At 36.6% G+C, this 18840-nt stretch overlaps 1 protein-coding gene across 1 annotated transcript in view; it reads left to right on the top strand.

The window, feature by feature from the left end:
* Nucleotides 1-10991: 10991 nt before the first annotated feature.
* Nucleotides 10992-18840, top strand: part of LOC142343204 (muscarinic acetylcholine receptor M2-like) — a 52217-nt gene continuing 44368 nt past the window's right edge. Inside the window, exon 1 of the mRNA XM_075394946.1 lies at nucleotides 10992-11742. Within this exon, the coding sequence (XP_075251061.1) occupies nucleotides 11535-11742 (208 nt within the window). The 5' untranslated portion in view covers nucleotides 10992-11534. The remainder of the gene's footprint in view (nucleotides 11743-18840) is intronic.

Raw genomic sequence — 18840 nt, 5'->3', positions numbered from 1 at the left:
GATACAATTTTTTTCAAAATCAGTGCACTCTGGTTTTAGGCACAAATGTTTTTGACAGTGAACGCAACCAAATTTGTGGTTTTGTTGATTTTGCTACAGCAAGTTGAACAACTTTTTCGTGTTTCTTGTTCGTTTGTTTTGCTGTTACTACATTTAGGGACTGACGTTTTTTCATTGGGTTTTGTCATTATTGTAATGATTTTGCTCTCAAATAATGCCTCGAAAAATTAATCTTTGTCTCTGTGTAAACTGAATGTCACTGCGAGCAAAGTATCACCGCGAGGTCACTGCGAGTAAAAAAAGGTTTCTTTTTTTGTTTTGTTTCTATGTAACTTGAAAGTCACTGCGAGCAGAGAAAGAAAAGGAAAACAAACGGTTTGACTATCGACTGAAGTAACCACAGTTGCAAAATCCGGAACTTTGGCACTATTAAATTTGTAGAAGTGTTGGATTTGTCCACCAGAGAGAGAGAGAGAGAGAGAGAGAGAGAGAGAGAGAGAGAGGATATTGAAATTCCCAAATTCTGAATCCCGAGCTTGCGAATTAGCTATAAGTAGGTGGCTTGTGGGTGCAGGTTTGAATATATGATGCCTCATTCGTTACATACAAGGCTTGTTTCTAAAACCTTCCTACTGGAAGTCTCCAGTACAAGGCCATTCATTCAAATTTTGAAAAGACACTATTTAATAATGTTGACTGACACTTTTTGGTGTTGACTGATTCCCTAACAAGGCAACTGGGTTTATGATATGACGTATCTTTCAGGGACGTCAAATTGTGTGTTGTCGCGAGTTCAAATGCTTTTGACTGATTCCCTAAACTGGTTTCATTATCAGAAGTAACAATGACTTTTCTAAACACGTGAAGAAGATTTGTAGCTCTAAATTTATTTTTCTAACACTCGTGCCTGTCTTTTGAAAGAGTTTTTTCAAACTACAGGCTTTTTGTTGGATTGTTATTTTATCTGGTCAGTATTTAACCTGCGTACGCTGAAGAAACCAGAGCCAGAGGCGTTAGAGAGCAGACCGTATTTTGTAAGTTGGTTGTTAGTTTTATGCTTTTGACAAATTCACCTTTGCAGTTAGTTTTTATGTACTCGTTTCTGGTTTCAAAACTACATTTCCCTAAGGTAATAATCATTGTATTGGCTGGAAATATGGATGTCTTCCTCTCTGTGATACGAAAATTGAGTTTTGCTGTTCAAAGAGAAAATGGAACATCATCTGCCAGTACAACTTACCAAGCCTCAATGTTTTCTTACTAAAATTGGTTTACAATTAAGCTGGAGAGAAATTTTTTAATTGCTCTCAAACAAAATCTGAAGCAGTTATTGTAAACGCTTTGCTTTTTAATGCAAAATCAGCAGCTGACCGTTTTGACTCTTCGAGGTACCTTTGCCTGCAACCTTGATTTTTGTTGTTTTGCGTGATCTAAATTTCTAAAGCAGCTGTACTCAATTACCGGCATTTCCGAACTTAAGTCCAATGAAAACCGCGCCAAAATTTGTGTCATTTTCTTTCGCGAGCAAATTTTTTGACGTTAGTTGGTTATGTTTACAATTTTTTTCATTGCGCGCTAACAATGAAGCAATTACTGCAACCGTATATATCTTTTTGTTTGACCGAGCTCTAATTCTAGAGCATTCTTTGACATTTCTTGTGGTGACCTTTCCACGCTTCAATTATTCATTTTTCAGTGAGATAAGCTACTCTGTTTCTTGAATAGTTTGTTGCCAATATAAAAGCGCTTTTAAGCGAACGAGAATACAAGGAACTGTGGTTTAGGCGTAAAGATGTAAGACTGATGTGAAAGATTCCAAATTGTCAAATTAAAATTACTTCCGATATTTAAAACAAACGTTTTCGAACTGTACGTTCATCGTCAGGTTAAAACTGTTTTGCAAATTGTTAAAAGATAAAATGAATATAAATTTAAATTTGTTTGAGACCACAATTAAAACATTTCTAGTAACTATTTTAAAGAATTCAATCGAAAATTTTTCCTTATAAACAATATTTAGCCTACTTACTACTCATATTTACATCTGTTATCAATTTTTTTAAAAACATTCCTATTCCTTATTTTTTTTTTATTTTGGCCATGTTCTCGTATTTTTAGGGTTTTTCCGAATTTGCCCTAAATTTATGTATTCCTCTTGTGGACGTTTTGCAAATTTCGTATTGGCATGCACAAATTTTTTTTGCCCTATGTCTCCTCATCTAATCAAATTTATAATTTGAACTAATATTTTAACGTGAGTACCCGCCCCCTATATTCATCGCGTATGTTTAGTGCCGGCTTCAGCTTGCTGATGTATATAGCTTCGAAAATCATTAGTTTTTCTACTGTCCAACGGGCGTCCAGAATTTTCTATTCAATGTCATTAGTGGCGCCACTACATTCAACTGGATGTTGACCCTCCTGTGAATCCTTCTTTTGTTTTGTTATCCTTGTGGTAACATGCCGGATTGCTTGCTCAACATAGATGGATACACATCCATTACATTTAATCTCATATACAATGTGGGATTTCAGGTCTCTATCGAAGCATGATATCAGTGTGGGGAGGCATGATCTTCATTTCCGCGTTTTAAAAACCACTAGCAATTCGCATAGTTTCTTTAATTTGCTTGCAAAATTTTGAGTAAGGTTGCCGCTGTATTGTAGAAAAATAGTTGGCTTATCATAAGATCTAGTCTCGATTTTGTGAGGTTCTTTTGATGTTGTTCTCAATTGGTCTTTACCTCCACTTATTATCTTTTCTAGAGTCTGGTTCACTATCTTTGAAGGCCATTCCTCTGGATATTGATATTTGGTCCAGCAAATTTTTTTCTTTTCAAGAGCCTGATCGAAGGCCAACCAATTGGAGGTTGCATTAAAACCCTACGAACCGTCCCCTGAATCACATTTTTCTTATGCTGAAGCGGTGCACAGCTGCGAAAATTCAGTATTATTCTAGTGTCAGTTGGTTTTTGATACCAATGGCAGGTGATATTACTTTTGCTGCTCACATTTTCGGTAATGAATTTGCAAATAATAAAAACTCGTCCGGGTCACCACGAAACGTGCAGATAATGTCATCCACATACCTTTTAAACAATTTCATCTCATAACGCCCACTCTGTTGGTTGCTCTAATAAGTACAAATCCAAACATCCTGCATGTTGGCGTATTCCTCATTCGATATCTTTTGGCATCTTGCATGAAACCATGTTTTTGCATGACTCACATTTACAAAGGGAGAACAAATGAATTATTCAAGCTCCCGAAAACCAGAACTGAAAAGGCTAGAAATGATTTCTTTTTCCGTACATGCAGACTAGCAAATCGAATAGAAAAATACATTGAATTTAATACGAAAAAAGGCCTTAAAAATCGAGTTTTAAATTTCATGTGGAAGTTTGTAAACGAGCGATTCGACGAAAATAACATCTGTAGCTGGCATCTATGCTGTGACTGTCAGATCTGCAGAAATAATAGGACAATTTTCTAAGACGACGACTGGACGAAAATCCCCTCAGTGAAAACTGTAAATCCCCAACAACAACAACAACAACTCCTCTTCCTCGGAAAGTCACTCTCCGGTTACAGACTTTGCACTTCCCGTTTTGGTCGGATCTGGAAATATTTTCACTGAGCTCTTGATTTTGCAGTGATGCCTATTTATCAGGTCGTGCCACACTACCAAGTCTTTCCTCTTGCTCAGATGACCCTTCTGAAGGAGATTTCTATTTTCACTGAGCTCTTGATTTTGCAGTGATGCCTATTTATCAGGTCGTGCCACACTACCAAGTCTTTCCTCTTGCTCAGATGACCCTTCTGAAGGAGATTTCTTGCGTTTTTGAACCAGTTTTTGTAATTTCTGTTGAAGGAGATTCCGGGAACCGATGTAAGACTGAGTTCCTGGAGGTCTGGGTTTCGAAGCCCTCCCCCCCCCCCATTGTGGGACAGTTTCTTGCACCCATAAAAAATTTCTAAGCTACGCCCCTATTAATTAAATTGTCCCGCCTGTCGTTCGAGAGCAATTCATCTACGCTTTATGTTTTAAATTGATGATCAGTGGAATTTTTGTGACTTTCACAGAATGTGTTAACATGCTTTGTGGACGGAAAACTTTATCAAGCTTCTTAGCGATTTACTGTCAACTTGGAACATTGACAACTAAAAGACGAAAATGGCAGGCACCCAGAGTTTGTTACAACTGGAAAGTTTGATAAACAAATTAAAGGCTCAAAAGAAAATAATGCATGTTCTTGAAATCTAGAACATTTAGCTGCATTCAAAATTACCTAGCATCTATACCGTCCAGGGCCCTAAATTATCATCCAGTGATAAATTTGACTCACCAGTAGCCGCATCTGACTGAGACAAAGCAGCCTTTTCTAGTGTATTCTTCAAGTTTGCTTACATCAAAAACTCAGTTTCTCATTGAACCATAGATGAGGAAGTTAAATAAAATTTTTCTCAAAACAGTGTCTCAAAACAGTGTCTCCGCTGTTCTCGAAAATGTGCAACTACATAAATCGTTTGGTCCTGGCAACACTGGAAATATCATACTGGAATACTGCTCCAAACTATAAGCGTCTACATACCTTTTCTTTTTGAATTAATATATAACTTGTCGAGGTCGCAAAGTCATCTGTTTAGTAGCCGCGAAGCAATAGCGGCTATTATTGGGGACATCGTGGTTTTTTACGACTCGAAGAGGAGTATTAATATTCTACAGGTTTTTTTTAGCAGAAAGCAAGTTTGTTCATGACTTGAATTTTGACTTCTTTCTATTCGAGTTTGGGTCTTTCCCATTATAGCCCCCCATAAAATTATAGCCCCCCATTATGGTATAATAACCATGATTGGGGGGGGGGGGGGGCTATAGGTTACATGCCCACTAAGCTGGGGGGGCTATAATGGGAAAGACCCCGAGTTTTTACCTCCGTTTTTGACTGTTGACTTCTGTTCTCGAACATTGGATTTTAACAATAGCTTAGTTCGTAATGTATAGCAATTGGTAACAGTCTGTAATTCAAGGTGAAGAGGTCAATTTGAGAAAATTTGATCCCATTTAACTACCTACCCCCCCCCCCCCACTCGTACCTACCTACCCCCCCCCCCCGTACCTACCTACCCCTCCCCCGCAACGTACCTAGTCCCCACCCCACCTACTGACTACTGTCTCGGGGAAATACAGAAATGGAGCAAAGCAAACCATATGGACCTAAATGTTAGCAAAAGTAAAACTCTCCTCATCAGAGGGGATCTAGCCCAGCGTGACGAAGCAGGTCTTGAAACCGTTGCCACCCAAAAAGATCTCGGAGTCGTAGTGTCTCGAAATCTCTCTTGGAGCGCAAACTGCCAACTTAGAACAACCAAAGCGTGGAAAGCCTTCTACACACTCAAACGAAATGTTTCGAGCAGAACCTCAATGGAAACGAAACTGAACGCTTACATAGGATACGTAGTGCCCGTACTCACTTACGCCTCCCAAGTCTGGTACCCTTCGAAGACTGACATGAAATCAATCGAGAAGATCCAGCAAAAGGCAACAAAGTGGATATGCGGTGGAAACGACGAATACCATCAAAGACTCGAAACGCTGAAAATACTCCCACTCTCCATGTACATGGAAATGCACGATGTCCTCTATCTCCTCTCAATCCTAGAAGGCAATTACTACGTCCCCGAAGACAAACTGCCAAAGCGAAAAGAAAACGAAACAAGACAAAAGCAGGAATTTGAACTCCCCAAACACCGACTACATAAATCAGACGAAAATTTTTTTCTTCAGAGCCACAAAGCTATTCAACATCATCAGTAGGACAACGGAGAAGCCAATGACGAAGAAACTTCTGACAGAGATGTACCAAAACTATTTCCACAGAAGCTACAACGAACTCGACAGCTGCACCTGGAGACTTCTATGCAACTGTGGAATCTGCAATCCAATGAAAAAACTCGTGCCAAACGAAAACTGAAGGGTTCCACACCCGAGGGCTCCGACCCTAAAGACTCTCTACTACTACTACTACTACTACTACTACTACTACTACTACTACTACTACCTACACCCCACCACCACCAACCTGCCCCAACACCCCCCCCCCCCCCACCAGCACCTACCCACACCCCTGAACTGAATAAATTTTGACGCTTTTTATGTTATATTGGTCTACTATTTTTGTTATTTTTAGTGTTTTTTCGATATTCTGATTTTGTCCAAGTTAGGGTAGAGGTTATTTTGCACGACGATTCGAGTCGTTTCCGGTATTCTACCGGCTATGTTTTTTACTTCGTCGTCTCCATCGATGATTCTTACGACCTGACTTCATGGAATTGACTTCTATTGCTTTGCAGTTAAAATTTGTGTGTCTGACGTCATTTCTGCTTTTAGGTCAATTGCGTGACTTACCTCACTCACAAAAATGATTTCTGAGCTCACTTATGGAACTTAAAATTTTATGAACATAAAATAGTGTGCATCTAAGTAGTGCCAAACTTATATGCCCTAGTTCTTGAGTATTAGTCTTGAGCTTTTGATTTCGAATGTCAATTTTGAAAAAGCTCTCTTAGCGCTTTTTCCCTATAGATTGTATGTCAAAAAATTGACAGTCCGAATCTAACCCAAAAAGTGTAGTTGTCTTTTAAAGGACTGGTGGTCGATCTGTCTATCTTATTTCTTTAGTTGTTTCAATTCATGGAAGGCCACAAGCGTCTATCGAGGCTATTTTCCGGCAATCTGCCGGCTATGTTCTCCAAATTCTTTGGTTCTATCTTTACTGTGTCTAGTGATTTTCTACCTGTGAAAAAGACGAGATAGAAAATCCCCTGCTCGGTTTTGACGTTTCTCAAAGTCAAATTCAATCTATATGCAAAAATCTTGACTACGAAAGCCATGGGTCCAAATGGGCTACATCCGATCCTTTTTTTAAAGATGTGCAGAAAATATTAGTATGTCCGTACTATCAGTGTTCACAAAATAAAGCCAACCGGTGTTTGGACTGCTTGTTGGAAAAGCTTGTTAGCCCAACTTTAAAAAAAAGGTCTACATCGAATGCAGAAAATTACAGGCATGTGTCTTGCCTTTGCATTGTCTTGAAAATCTTTGAGCAAACTCTTCAATTCTCTCTACACGTTGGTTTCGCCACATTTCATTGGTTTTCAGTTTGGATTCCGAAAATAACGCTCTTGTTATATTGAACTGTTAACATACCTTGAGGAAGTGTACAATTCTCTAGATGGTGACCACGAAATTCCGTTATGTACACAGACGATGGAAAAGCGTTCTAAATTGCTGCAATCAACCATATTTAGAGAAGAGAAGGCAACGTGTCAGTGTCAACGGAACTTTTTCTGAAGAAATTCCAGTTACCATTGACGTCCCAATGGGGGGGGGGGGCTCAATTCTTTCCAGCGTACTCTTTGTCCCTCATATCAATAACTTGCCTTACAACTGCAAGACTTGCCAACCGTTTTGCGCCGGTGATACGAATTTAATCTCAATCAGCTTCTCATTATTCATTCGGTCGGATTTATCACGTGTTAAAAAATGAATGACTGCAATAAACTGCCACTCAACGTTAAGAAATGCGCCCATCTTGACTTTGGCAATACCACCATGCAACGAAATTCCTTCCATGCAACGAAATTCCTTCCATGTCGTTCTTCCTTCCATGCAACGAAATTCAAAAACATACAGCGCAAAAGGACGTGTTTGTCGATATCCCGAGATCTCAAATGGACTGAACAAATTGGGGAAATTGAAAAGAAGTTCGCTTCTTCTTGCCATGCCATTCAAATTGAATCTTCAAAATCAATGACAATCTTTGTTCGTATCTACGGCAGCAGTGACTGGTATGTTATATTGACTATTTAAATTCGCCGGAAAATGTCCAGAAGTGAGCACTTAATTTTAATCCATAGCTTTGAGGAATTGCACTCGTGACATCCGATGATCATATGACGTTAGATTTGATCATCGGAAACCCCGAAAACACCAAAGCGAGCAGAGTTTTTTGTTCCGTACAGGCGCCCTCATGACTAGTCCGTGATCTTTGGACCTTCTTCAAAGAAAACTCCAACGAACTTTACAGTGCGACTTGGAGAATTTAGTTTGCCGTCATTCAGCAACACATCGGCAAATAGGGACAATCCCCGTGTCAGACGATAAATGTATCTCCGGGTTAAATCCCAACTATCACTACTAAATTAAATCTTAGACGACACTTTGTCGAGATCAACTACCAGTACTCCAACGTAGAATTTTCGTTTAGCGGAGTTCCACAAGGACCAATTTTTGGCCCACAGTTGTTTTGATGTTCATAAATAACCTACCGGCTTGAATTCTCAGTCAAAATATAGGGATTTTTCAATAATTTTGCCGATGATTTTCCGGTGAGTCAACGGATTTATCCGATGATTTCAATTTAATAGCGACACATGAAAAGGAAACTCACACGTGAGAATTGATATTTTGTGCTCAACAAATTCTACTGAGGTAAACACCTCTTAGTGAATTTCGCTAACTCTTGGGGAAATTCTCTCAGCAAGACTAGACCAAAGCACCTTTTCAACGATAAAATTGAAAAAAGATCTTGACCTAATGATTTCGCTAGCATTAACGGTAACTAAAGAGATCTGAGAACCTGCGGAGCACGTCTTTTGAACCGATTCTGTACCTTTCTCATTTCCCAAAAACAAACTAAAATTTCTGACTATACGTTTCCTTTTGTTAATAACAGCTAGCAAGGCAAACATGAAAAAAAATTGTAGCAACAAGTGGTTAAGCTAATAGATAGACTACAGAAGCCGAGTTAAGCAACCGAACATCATCAAAATACTCTGGATTTATTTTGTCAAGTTCAACTGGAAGCAGAATTACACCTGAAAAATTATTTACAACTGCTATTACTATAGAAGTTCTCAGTGTTCAATTATCCATATCTTGGTGTGCCTAATGGCCGATCTTTGTAAATCAGAAATATTACATATTTTTCCACGCCACGACCTGAGAAAAATTTCCATAATTTTATCTCGGTACTTTCACAATTTTGTGTTTGATCGTATCTACAGTCAATGAAAGTTGCTAATAAGATAATTAACTCCTTTTGAGGTAGTTCAAGTTATTAATTAAAAGGTGACATTGAAAATGTAAATGGTTTTGCAATGGACTGAGACAGCTTCACTGGATTCCCGGAAATTGCAATATCGTTTTCTAAAATGGAATTTTCAGTTGTCTGAAATCATTTTCAAAACTATTTTAATTTTAAAAAGGCGTATTCCTTTATTTGCATATTAGTTGCCACGCTTGTTTGTTGTTGCTAAAGTTGCCTTAAGAATGTTTAAAATATGTTGACCAATCATTTGCTGGGATGTTACCAATCAAAATTGAATTGGAGGCCGGTCCTGGTGTCTGGTCCAAATAATTGCAAAGGAAATCAAATTATTCTTGTATTTACAAACATTTCCACTTTCATGAAAATTTATAAATTTAACAGAAAAAAATTTGTTCATGAAATTGCATTTCGTGGTGGCGTATTTCTGTTTATCTGTTTGTTTATAATCAGAAACTTATATTTGGACGATATTTCGTGGCTGTTTTTATGCATCGAATGTGTAAAGTAACATGGAAGGGGCTAGGAAAGAGAAGAGAAGAGGGGAAAAATAGAAGCATGCTCCATTAATCCGCTCTAATCCGTGATTGGCCCAAATGGATCAACTGGAAGCAGAATTACACCTGAAAAATTATTTACAACTGCTATTACTATAGAAGTTCTCAGTGTTCAATTATCCATATCTTGGTGTGCCTAATGGCCGATCTTTGTAAATCAGAAATATTACATATTTTTCCACGCCACGACCTGAGAAAAATTTCCATAATTTTATCTCGGTACTTTCACAATTTTGTGTTTGATCGTATCTACAGTCAATGAAAGTTGCTAATAAGATAATTAACTCCTTTTGAGGTAGTTCAAGTTATTAATTAAAAGGTGACATTGAAAATGTAAATGGTTTTGCAATGGACTGAGACAGCTTCACTGGATTCCCGGAAATTGCAATATCATTTTCTAAAATGGAATTTTCAGTTGTCTGAAATCATTTTCAAAACTATTTTAATTTTAAAAAGGCGTATTCCTTTATTTGCATATTAGTTGCCACGCTTGTTTGTTGTTGCTAAAGTTGCCTTAAGAATGTTTAAAATATGTTGACCAATCATTTGCTGGGATGTTACCAATCAAAATTGAATTGGAGGCCGGTCCTGGTGTCTGGTCCAAATAATTGCAAAGGAAATCAAATTATTCTTGTATTTACAAACATTTCCACTTTCATGAAAATTTATAAATTTAACAGAAAAAAATTTGTTCATGAAATTGCATTTCGTGGTGGCGTATTTCTGTTTATCTGTTTGTTTATAATCAGAAACTTATATTTGGACGATATTTCGTGGCTGTTTTTATGCATCGAATGTGTAAAGTAACATGGAAGGGGCTAGGAAAGAGAAGAGAAGAGGGGAAAAATAGAAGCATGCTCCATTAATCCGCTCTAATCCGTGATTGGCCCAAATGGATCAACTGGAAGCAGAATTACACCTGAAAAATTATTTACAACTGCTATTACTATAGAAGTTCTCAGTGTTCAATTATCCATATCTTGGTGTGCCTAATGGCCGATCTTTGTAAATCAGAAATATTACATATTTTTCCACGCCACGACCTGAGAAAAATTTCCATAATTTTATCTCGGTACTTTCACAATTTTGTGTTTGATCGTATCTACAGTCAATGAAAGTTGCTAATAAGATAATTAACTCCTTTTGAGGTAGTTCAAGTTATTAATTAAAAGGTGACATTGAAAATGTAAATGGTTTTGCAATGGACTGAGACAGCTTCACTGGATTCCCGGAAATTGCAATATCATTTTCTAAAATGGAATTTTCAGTTGTCTGAAATCATTTTCAAAACTATTTTAATTTTAAAAAGGCGTATTCCTTTATTTGCATATTAGTTGCCACGCTTGTTTGTTGTTGCTAAAGTTGCCTTAAGAATGTTTAAAATATGTTGACCAATCATTTGCTGGGATGTTACCAATCAAAATTGAATTGGAGGCCGGTCCTGGTGTCTGGTCCAAATAATTGCAAAGGAAATCAAATTATTCTTGTATTTACAAACATTTCCACTTTCATGAAAATTTATAAATTTAACAGAAAAAAATTTGTTCATGAAATTGCATTTCGTGGTGGCGTATTTCTGTTTATCTGTTTGTTTATAATCAGAAACTTATATTTGGACGATATTTCGTGGCTGTTTTTATGCATCGAATGTGTAAAGTAACATGGAAGGGGCTAGGAAAGAGAAGAGAAGAGGGGAAAAATAGAAGCATGCTCCATTAATCCGCTCTAATCCGTGATTGGCCCAAATGGATATTTAAGTTTGCGCGCGGCACTAGCTGCTTGGTGCTTGATTTTCAACTGTAAACGCCGGAAAATAATTTATGCATAGTTTGGAAGTCTTCCTTTTACAGTGAAGACGTTTAGCAATAGAATGAATTTGATACCAGCAATATTTCTAATTATAATTTGTGGAACTGTTTCTGTACTCACTGTAGCTGGGAATATATTGGTAATGCTAGCTTTTTTCAAGGAGAGGAAATTGAGACGATGGAACAATTACTTCTTGATTAATTTATCAGTTGCCGATACTTTAGTGGGGGCAGTTTCTCTTCCATTCTACACTATTTATTTACTCGAAGGTTAGAGCTCAAAATTTGAAACTCGCAATTTGACACTAAAGGACTTTGTTTAAACCGCACATTTGTATGTCACTTGTACAATTTGAAACGCAACGCTGGCTGGCAGCATTATTTTGAATGTTGATTTACGAGCTAGTGGAAAAAGTGGCAAATGATAATATCAATTGCTTATTTGAGTGGACTTGGTTGCCACCCTGAGATTAATTGCAATTAAATCTGCATGTTTTTATCTGCATGTTTTTATTTTTTTCAATATTTTTTTGCTCAGCAGAATTTTTCTTTATGTTTATCATCTTCCGGTAAATAATATGTGAATTGTATATTTAAAACAAATTTTTGTTACGGTAGCAGGCTACCAAAGTTCAATGCAATTTTTTAAAATAAGTTTTATGATCCGTAAAGCGGTTCTAAGTTCATCAACTTGCAGTGAGTCAAAGTCTCGAGTTTTTTGTAGCCACGGTACAAATTTTTCTATCAAAATGGGATATATTTTTTCTACGCAAAAGTGAAACTTTTCTGGTTACAAAATTCCTTTTTTTTATTTAGCGATCAATTAATTGATATGGATTATACTATTTTGCCGACAAGGTGTTGTTCGCTTGCGTTTTTTGGTGTTTCATCGAACATGGTATTGCTTTAACATAGACTTCAGGTTCAGAAGTGTTTGCTGGATTTCAGATATGCCTGTTTGCGAAACGATAAAAATACTGTATCCAATTTTATAAAATTGCGTTATTCCAAGTTTATAAAATTGCGTTAGTCATAGTATCATGTTCCTCGGTTTACGGCTTTACTTTGTTGAATAGTTCCGTTTAGTTGAGTCATAAATTTTTGTGGCATCTTGAGCTCATTGCAATGCTATGCTGGTGGTTCATGTATTGCAACAAGATCAAATAACGTGGTATAATTCAGTTTCCTGCAAAAATTGCTTTCTCATATTTTAAAGGAATTTACCTACCCCTTGCCCAAAGTTTTTTTCAAACAATAATTTTTTAAAGTTTTCAATAATTTCAGTCTGCAAAAACAGTCATCTTTTGCCAGGAGACCATTTGTAAGTCAGGTTGTGTAATGTTGGAACAAAAACCAAGTTGTGGCGGTTAAGACCACTCAAATATTCCGGAAGTTCACAATTTCGTGGATGAATTGGAAAGTACTGATTATTATTCATATGCATCAAAACTCAATGAGACAAAAATGTTTTTATTTAAAAATTTTTAGAATAAGCTCTGAGCACAAAATGTGCTTCACCTTATTGGCATAGAAATAGGCAAAAATGCTCAAATAGGCAAAAAAAGATTAGCACCAATGGTTGATGTCTCGCTTAGTTTTACAACAAATCACTGCTTAAGTCTGTCAAGGCTCGATAAAGCAATTCAGAACTACAACAAAATAATACTTGGTTTTTCAAGAATACTTGTTTTGATAAAAGCTATTATCTGCCGATGTTTTACAAAGTATGCATTACACGGTTGTTCATTGCTGCTGCATTACTGTGGGATTTAATTTGCTCACTCTTAAAAAAATCGAATGTCACAGTTTCCAATTTATGAAAATAGAAGAGCTAAATGTTTCAAATTTTTATAGAAAATTGAAAAATTTTATTCATTGGCGCCAACCAGAAAAACGGTTTTTGATAATGTATAAGTAACCACGGAAACTGTTTTGGTTACTGCTCAAAAATTGATTTGTGCCATCTTGAAGGATTGCTAACCTTCTTTCTAGTGAGCATCAAATTATGAAAGCTTGGCAATTATCAAAATTCCCTTGTTAGTTCATTATTATTGGCATTAGAATAAGTTTCAAAATAAGTTATCTTTTTTGTTTTCTAGACGCAAAATTTTGCCAAGTTTTTTAAAAACATTTTAAAAAGTATCTTGAATTGATAGTTGACGGTTCTTTACACAGTATTTTCGGGTGGATTTACCGAGCCTCGTTCTGGCTTCACACAGCTTTTTTTTATGATTATTCGTATGTATTCTGATTATTCTCTATTCCACATTGTTTTTCGTCAAAGTGGAACGTTCGAGGTACATTTTTCAAGGTGGTTAGTTTGAGCGTTTGTTCTTTTTGTAGCTGTTTGTTTTGATGACTCGACACCCTTTCTTCTTTAAAACCATTTCTTAGATTTTTTCCGAAGAAAATTTTCGTCCAAAGAAATATTGGCGCTGTTTTTTGTTATGTATGTTCACATATTTTTCCATTAAAGAGCTGGCAATAAACAGGCAAAGCCCCTTGGGCATTAAGTTACATTAGAGTCTCCAAGCAGGCTTCAGTTGTGTTTCAAGTGCTTGATGCGCTAAAGTTGCTGTGAATGCCTGATTTCAGATTCAAAATGTCTTAATTGGGATTAATTGTACAGTCAATTATAAGGTAATTGTGTAGCTTTTAAACGGTTTTTGTTAGTTTTTTTTACGTACATAATGATAATGCCAAAATTTATAGTTATTTTTTGAGTTTCTTTGCAAGTGTGTTTTGATTGCGACGGTGGCTAGCTGTTATTGGCCTTCTCGTGCTTTTTGTTCCTTCATGGTTTTTGCTACGACTATATGACGCCAGGCTCACTTCTAATCTGCTTTTAATATACTCATTTAAGCAGAACAAATTTGGCGCCGGAGAATGAAAGCTTTCTAAAAGTCAAGGACCGTTTTTCCAAATTTGTGATTTTTTGTCTGTCTTGCCTCTGTGTGTCTTTTCAAACAACCAGATTTCTGCTGGACTGCAATTCAATGTTTGGGTTGACGTTGGTCTGACAGATTGGGTTTTAAGAGGTAAGTATGAAGAATTTCCGACATCCGTTGCCTTATTTCGAATAGTTTCCAAGTTTTCTGAATTTGAGCATGTTCATATTTTAATGACCTAAAGTCGTCAATAAAAATGATTTTGCGCTTGGTGATTTGGTCGTCTTTAGACTTTTGCTTTACAGTTTTTTTTTGTTTTGAAGACGGTGATACCTAGAAGCTCTAGCGAATCCCAGCATTGGCGATTTTCTACTTTTTTAATGCATGTCATTTTCGCAGCCTCTGCTTGCTTCTTGACTTTTAAGAACTTTTTTCTTGGATTCCATTTTTTTTCTTGGTTCCATATACTTCTCGTTTAAATCTTCGCCTTTTGTGGTTGATACCACAAGTATCTAAAATTTTAAATGCTACTATTTTCTCTGTGTTTGTGGAACTATTTGGTCCCTTTGGCGCGTATTGTTCAGTTTCTGCTGGCCAATTTGAGGGTTTTTTTTAATTCTCAATTCAGTTAATTGGATCCTCTTTCAGGAACTGTACTGCTAAATGAGCGGGAAAACATAAATTCAAGTCTTTCACTGCTATTATTTTGCCTTTAAAAATCCCGACGAAAATGATAGTTTTGTGATAGTTTCTAACAAAGATTGGAGTCATGAACTCTAGTTCATTAGCAATTCTTTCATTTTCTCGGATAGCAAAGACATCATTTTTATTAGTAGCCGCAAAGTGGTAGCTAAAGCTGTTATCGGCCTCCTCCTGTTTTTTTCTTCAAGGTTTTTGTTGCGACCATATGATGTCTCAATTTCTTCAGATCTGCGTTTTGTTGATTCGATCGGATCTATTCTGTTTCGCGCCCCAGTGTTTTTTATGACCCCCAGTTGCAAATTATATGTTGTTTTATAGCACGTTACTCTGGAAGACACTAGCACGTGAGCTTGGGGGTCATGAAAGATTAATGCCCACTAAGCTGGGAGGAGGCGAAACAGAATAGATCCTTTCGATCATGCAATTTCAACTGAATTGCGTGCGTGATTTGTCACTTTTAGTGGAGTGAGTTATTTCTGTTCATTCGCGTGAAAAAGTTTTTTGGTCACACATGAGTTTCTTTGCTCTGAATAATGACTACCTCACTCTGAAATTGATTTTAATTATTGTAATTCAATAAGTGATATCACCATGTGAGTGTATATTGAGATATGGTCAAGTGAGAGAGTTTTACAATCTCGCTCAGTTTTACAACTGTTCAAGTCTGTCAAGGCTCGACAAAGCAATTCAGAACTACAACAAAATAATATTTTTGGTTTTTCAAGAATACTTCTTTTGATAAAAGCTAACTGCCGATGTTTAACAAATTATGCAATACACAGTTGTTCATTGCTGCTGCATTATTTTGGGATTTAATTTGCTCACTCTTAAAAAAATCGAATGTCACAGTCTCCAATTTATGAAAATAGAACAGCTACATGTTTCAAATTTTTTGTAGAAAATAAAAAAAATTTATCCACTGGCGCAAACCAAAAACTGTTATTGATAATGTATAAGTAACCACAGAAACTGTTGTGGTTACTTTTCAAAAATTGATGTGTGCCATCTTGAAGGATTGCTGACCTTCTTACTAGTGAGCATCAAATTATGAAAGCTTGACATTTATCCAAATTCCCTTGTTAGTTCATTATTGTTGGCATTAGAATAAGGTTTAAAATAAGTCATCGTTTTTGTTTTTTAGAAACAATATTTCGCCAAAATTTTAAAACATTTCAAAAAGTCTCTTGAATTGATAGTCAACGGTTCTTTACACAATCATTTTGGGTGGATTTACCGAGACTCGTTCTGGCTTCACACAGCTTTTTTGATGATTATTCTGTATGTATTCTGATTATTCTCGATTCACATTGTTTTTCGTCAAAGCGGTACGTTTGAGGTACACTTTTTATAGTGGTTAGTTTGAGCGTTTGTTCTTTTTGTAGCTGTTTGTTTTGATGACTCGATACCCTTTCTTTAAAACCCTTTCTTAGATTTTTTAAGTCCAAAGAGATATTGGCGCTGTTTTTTTATCATGTGTGTTCACATATTTTTTCATTAAAGAGCTTTCAATAAACAGGCAAAGCCCTGTGGGTATTAAGTTACATTAAAGTCTCGAAGCAGGCTTCAGTTGTGTTTCAAGTGCTTGATGCGCCAAAGTTGCTGTGAATGCCTGATTTCAGGTTCAAAATGTCTTAATTGGGATTAATTGTACAGTCAATTATAAAGTAATTGTGTAGCTTTTTTTTACGTACATAATGATAATGCCAAAATTTATAGTTATTTTTTGAGTTTCTTTGCAAGTGTGTTTTGATTGCGACGGTGGCTAGCTGTTATTGGCCTTCTCGTGCTTTTTGTTCCTTCATGGTTTTTGCTACGACTATATGACGCCAGGCTCACTTCTAATCTGCTTTTAATATACTCATTTAAGCAGAACAAATTTGGCGCCTGAGAATGGAAGCTTTCTAAAAGTCAAGGACCGTTTTTCCAAATTTGTGATTTTTTGTCTGTCTTGCCTCTGTGTGTCTTTTCAAACAACCAGATTTCTGCTGGACTGCAATTCAATGTTTGGGTTGACGTTGGTCTGACAGATTGGGTTTTAAGAGGTAAGTATGAAGAATTTCCGACATCCGTTGCCTTATTTTGAATAGTTTCCAAGTTTTCTGAATTTGAGCATGTTGATATTTTAATGACCTAAAGTCGTCAATAAAAATGATTTTGCGCTTGGTGATTTGGTCGTCTTTAGACTTTTGCTTTACAGTTTTTTTTTGTTTTGAAGACGGTGATACCTAGAAGCTCTAGCGAATCCCAGCATTGGCGATTTTCTACTTTTTTAATGCATGTCATTTTCGCAGCCTCTGCTTGCTTCTTGACTTTTAAGAACTTTTTTCTTGGATTCCATTTTTTATTTTTGGTTCCATATACTTCTCGTTTAAATCTTCGCCTTTCGTGGTTGATACCACAAGTATCTAAAATTTAAAATGCTACTATTTTCTCTGTATTTGTGGAACTATTTGGTCCCTTTGGCTCGTATTGTTCAGTTTCTGCTGGCCAATTTGAGGGTTTTTTTAATTCTCAATTCAGTTAATTGGATCCTCTTTCAGGAACTGTACTGCTAAATGAGCGGGAAAACATAAATTCAAGTCTTTCACTGCTTTTTTGCCTTCAAAAAGCCCGACGAAAATAATAGTTTTATGATAGTTTCTAACAGAGATTGGAGTCATGAAGTCTAGTTCATTCATTGTCTCGGATAGCAAAGACATCATTTATACTAGTAGCTGCAAAGCGGTAGCTAAAGCTGTTATTGGCCTCCTCGGGTTTTATTTCAAGGGTTTTGTTGCGACCATATGATGTCTCAATTTCTTCAGATCTGCGTTTTGTTTATTCGATCGGATCTTTTCTGTTTCGGCCCCCCAGTTTTTTTTATGACCCCCAGTTGCAAATCAAATGTTATATAGCACGTTACTATGGAGGACAATAGCACGTGAGCTTGGGGGTCATGAGAGATTTATGCCCACTAAGCTGGGGGGAGGCGAAACAGAATAGATCCTTTTGATCATGCAATTTCAACTGAATTGCGTGCGTGACGTCATTTGTCACTTTTAGTTGAGTGAGTTTTTTCTGTTCATTCGCGTGAAAGAGTTTTTGGTCACACATGAGTTACTACTCTGAATAATGACCACCTCACTCTGAACTTGATTTTCATTATTGTAATTCAATAAGTCATATCGCCAGGTGAGTGTATATTGAGATATGGTCAAGTGAGAGAGTTTCTTAATCAAAAGTTAACATCTCAGGCCTTAATGAAAAGAATAAATTTCTTTTTTTTTTCGTTTTACTTTCTTTTTGAGACTGTAGATCTACAAGCTATCGCGGCTATTTTCTGGCAAGCTGCCCGTTTTGTTTGTTTTTTGACCAGAGAAATTCCAGGATGGTTAAGTCCTTATAGTCTGTTAGTTCTTCTGAACAGTCCTCCTTTTGGTATTTTTTGAAGTCCTCTAAGAGAGCTTTGACGAAATTATTAAGCAGGCAGATAAATGGTATATCTTGAAGTTTTATCTATTGTTTGTGGGAGGTAAATTTTTATAACGTAATAGTTTAACATAAATATCAGAAACGATTGTTGAATTGAACCGCTTCAGACACAAAGTGGTCCATGTTCTTGTTGTAAAGTCTATACTACAGGTGTTTCGAAAGATCTATTGTTCCTAGTCTAGTCTCTGCTTATTTCGGGCGAGTGAATGGTGAGCTACAATTTCACGCTCAGTGCATTTTCACGAAAGTAATGAAGCCATTTTGTCAAATTATTTTTAAAAAGTAATTTCTGTGGTCTCCTTCCTTG

Source organism: Convolutriloba macropyga, chromosome 7 (genome assembly GCF_964194025.1).
Source record: "Convolutriloba macropyga chromosome 7, txConMacr16.3, whole genome shotgun sequence".
NCBI lineage: Eukaryota > Metazoa > Xenacoelomorpha > Acoela > Convolutidae > Convolutriloba > Convolutriloba macropyga.
The sequence above is the reverse complement of the archived record's forward strand: the minus strand, read 5'-3'. Positions and strand labels throughout refer to the sequence as shown.